Source organism: Capricornis sumatraensis, chromosome 16 (assembly GCF_032405125.1).
Source record: "Capricornis sumatraensis isolate serow.1 chromosome 16, serow.2, whole genome shotgun sequence".
Classification (NCBI taxonomy): Eukaryota; Metazoa; Chordata; class Mammalia; order Artiodactyla; family Bovidae; genus Capricornis; species Capricornis sumatraensis.
In genome coordinates, this window is record NC_091084.1 from 79,923,987 (window position 1) to 79,928,158 (window position 4,172).

Genomic DNA, 4,172 nt, shown 5'->3' on the forward strand with positions numbered 1-4,172 from the left:
GACAAAGTGAAGTAGATTCTAGAGTCAGAGTCAGCTCTGCTACTTACTGACTCTTGATTGTATGGAAGCTATTTAGTATCTAGCCTTGCTCTTTTCAGATGTAAGATGGAGATAATGTTGGCACCTACTTCATAGAGCTGTGATGAGGATGAAATAACATAATGTGTGGAAGAAATGAAAATTCTGGCATACAGTTAGCATTCTGGCCTTTTAAAAATTATCATTATTCATTGCTTTAATCTTATATTGCTCACCGTCTGCTCCAAGTATTTCACTTTCTGTGTATGTGTTTGTGTGTGGAGAGTGAGGTGGTATGATGTGTTATACCCTGAGACCCTGGGATCTTTTTGTGTGTGTTTTTGTGTCTATCTGCAATGAGAGTTAAAGTCTGCTGTCTGCTTTGTTTTAGAAAGAAGGGGCACTCAAAACTATTCTTTACTAATTAATTAGGTATATATTCACACCAATCAGGTTAAACATTTGGTACTATGTGGCAAATGACCTCAGAACACCAAGGTTTTTGGAGAAGAATATTTTCCATTCCTAAGACGCTAACATCTTCTATGTTGACTGAGTTCCTGCAGGAAACCCATGACCATCACCTTCACCAAAGTCATTTGATTTGCCCTGTGGATCACTGAATCTAATTACTGGGAGGATTTTTAAGAATCACCTCAAATAATAATCCAAATACAGACCTACGTAAAACTGAAAAGATGGATAAAGAAAACCACTCAATGGTGACTGAGTTTATCTTTATGGGCATCACTCAAGACCCTCAGCTGCAGATCATCTTTTTTGCAGTCTTCCTCTTGGTCTACCTGGTCAATGTAGTGGGGAATGTTGGGATGATTATCCTGATCATAACAGACACTCAGCTTCACACACCCATGTATTTTTTCCTCTGCAACCTCTCTTTTGTCGACCTGGGCTACTCCTCAGCCATTGCCCCCAGGATGCTGGCTGACTTCCTAACAAAGCGCAAAGTCATCTCTTTCTCCAGCTGTGCCACCCAGTTTGCGTTCTTCGTAGGCTTTGTGGATGCTGAGTGCTATGTCCTTGCTGCCATGGCCTACGACCGCTTTGTGGCCATCTGTCGACCCCTCCACTACAGCGCTCTCATGTCCAAGCGAGTCTGCTTGGCTCTCATGCTGGGCTCCTACCTGGCTGGTTTGGTGAGTTTAGTCACCCACACTGCCCTCACTTTCAGTCTGAGTTACTGTGGTTCCAACATCCTCAACCACTTCTTCTGTGAAATCCCACCACTCTTAGCCCTCTCTTGCTCGGACACCTACATCAGCGAGATCTTGCTCTTCAGCTTCTGTGGCTTCATTGAATTCAGCACCATCCTCATCATCTTTATCTCCTATGCCTTCATCCTCATCGCAGTTATCAGAATGCGCTCAGCTGAAGGCCGCCTCAAGGCTTTCTCCACCTGCGGGTCTCACCTCACTGGCGTCACACTTTTTTATGGCACAGTCATGTTTATGTACCTGAGGCCAACATCCAGCTACTCCCTGGATCAAGACAAATGGGCCTCTGTGTTCTACACTGTTATCATCCCCATGTTGAATCCCTTGATCTACAGTTTACGGAACAAGGATGTGAAAGCTGCTCTCAAGAAAATAATTGGAAAGAAACCTCAATAATATTAATCATAAAAATGAAAAAAAATATTAACACAGGTAAATAATAGTGGTAGAAGGATGTGGCAGGAAATAAAAAATTCTAGTAACTTTACCTTAAGCCCTACAAGTTACCAACTATTTGCTGAGTCAATCTTCTATTTTTTTTTTAAATTGAGGTATAGTTGATGTGCCATTTTGTATAAGTTTCCATGTACAGTATACTGATTCAAAAATTTTTGAAGCTTATGCTTCACTTATAGTTATTATAAAATACTGCCTATGTTCCTTGTATTGTACAAGATATTCTTATAGCTTATTAATTTTGTATATTTGCTATATTGAATAGTTTGTTTTGTTTTGTTAGATTCCTCATATAAGAGATATCATGCAGTATTTGTCTTTCTCTGTCTGACTTAATTTACTAAACATTATATTCTCCAAGTCAATCCTAAATTCCTAAGGATTTTCAGTAATATTTAACTCTATGATCTGAAGAAAAGATAGACTAATATTTTTGAAAGTCAAGCTGAGAAAGATGCATTAGGTTTTTCTTTTTTTTGAAATTCTTATTGGAAGATAGATCTTTTTCAATGTTGTATTAGTTTCAGGTGTACATTAAAATGAATTTGATATACATATATCCACTCTTTTTTAGATTCTTTTCCATATAGGTCATTACAGAGTACTGAATAGACTTCCCTATGCTATCCAGCAGGTCCTTACTAATTTTCTATTTTATATATTGTAGTGTGTATGTCCGGAGAAGGCAATGGCAACCCACTCCAGAACTCTTGCCTGGAGAATCCCATGGACGGAGGAGCCTGGTAGGCTGCGGTCCATGACGTTGCGAAGAGTCAGACATGACTGAGCAACTTCACTTTCACTTTTCACTTTCATGTGTTGGAGAAGGACATGGCAACCCACTCCAGTACTCTTGCCTGAAAAATCCCAGGGACAGAGGAGCTTGGTGGGCTGCCATCTATGGAGTCACACAGAATAGGACATGACTGAAGTGACTTAGCATCAGCAGTATATATGTCAATCCCAATCTTCCAATTTACCCCTCCCTCACATTACCTGCTGACATACATGGTTTTTTGTTTGTTTGTTTGGTCTTATTTTTAAAATTGGCTCACAGGTTGATTCGAAATGGAGATAGGACATGAAAGAGGAAATAAATAACCAGTTGCTCTAAAGAATATTTTTTTTCAGAATCATGAAGAATGATAGATTCATATGTTGAAAATTTCTCTACTGTGAAAGGAAATCAGAGAAAACTTAGCTAAATACATGAGGAATCAGGCTGATATAAATGATGACTTAACTCATCCCAGGATCCTTTTACTCATATATTCAGCAAAACCTTATAAATGCTAGATATGTGCCTCTGGAGGATACAAACATGAAACACACATGTGCCAAGGACAGGGGTTTTCTGTGCTTCCAGAGAGAGTTTATCATGTTTTCTCTCTGAGACTCCTGCCACCAACAAAATCAGGAGCTATGCAAAGGGAAAGATTGAGGGCAGGAGGAGAAGGGGGTGACAGGGTGAGATGGTTACTTGGCATCATCTTCTTAATATTGAAAAGAGTAGACATCTGAGTTTGGTCAACTTCACATATTTACATCCTTTCAGTCCTCAGAGAAGCTCTAGGGTACAGTTTGGATCAATCCCTAAGGCTTTTAGCAAGACTGTAATGTCTATAGGATTGGCTGTCCAGCTCTCATCCTTAATTTCTCCTCTGCCTTCCTTTCCCTCTCTTCTAATTGCAAGTAAACTCTAGGGAAGGAGGAGAAGGAGGTGGCAGGGTGAGATGGTTGCATGGCATCATCAACCCAACGGACATAAGTTTGAGCAAACTTTGGGAGTCAGTGAAGGACAGGGAAGCCTGGCACACTGCAGTCCATGGGGTTGCAAAGGGTTGGACACAACTGAGCAACTGAACAACAATGCAAGGACGCCAAGAGTCTTCATGTTTTCCACCATCATCCCAAGGCCCTTATGAAAGAATAGTTCCATTAACTCTGACATATCAGTGACTGACGATAGAGGAGGATTTAACTTCTCTTTGCATGTTCTCAATGTTATGGTGTGGGTGCACACGTGTGTCCAATTCTTTGTGATTCCATGGACTGTAGCCCTCCAGGTTCCTGCATCCATGGAGTTATCTCAGCAACAATACTGTAGTAGGTTGCCATTTCCTACTCCAGAGGATCTTCCCAACACAGGGATCGAACCCCCATCTCTTGCATCGCCTGAATTGCAGGCAGATTCTTTTTTTACCACTGTGCCACCTGGGAAGTAGAGAAGGAAATGGCAACCCACTCCAGTATTCTTGCTTGGAGAATTCCATGGACAGAGGAGCCTGGTGGCTGTAGTCCATGGGGGTCACAACTGAGTGACTGAGCACCTAGGAAACTTACAAATCTTGAATTAGAAAGCAAGAGTGCTAGCATCAGGATCGGGTAAATACAGAAACTGGGATTTAAGGACACCTAAGTTTTTCTCAGATATGTTGAAATTCCATATGATCCATTTCAAAT

At 40.9% G+C, this 4,172-nt stretch overlaps 1 protein-coding gene across 1 annotated transcript; it reads left to right on the forward strand.

Moving 5' to 3' along the window:
* The first annotated feature begins 716 nt into the window (after positions 1–716).
* Positions 717–1,649, forward strand: LOC138093102 (olfactory receptor 5AR1). The gene has a single exon (XM_068989208.1). The coding sequence runs from the start codon at positions 717–719 to the stop codon at positions 1,647–1,649; it is 933 nt and encodes a 310-aa protein (XP_068845309.1).
* The last annotated feature ends 2,523 nt before the right edge of the window (positions 1,650–4,172 follow it).

What these genes read in the sequence shown, in the direction of transcription:
- LOC138093102 (XM_068989208.1), top strand. Translation starts at nt 717, where the DNA reads ATGGATAAAGAAAACCACTCAATGGTGACTGAGTTTATCTTTATGGGC.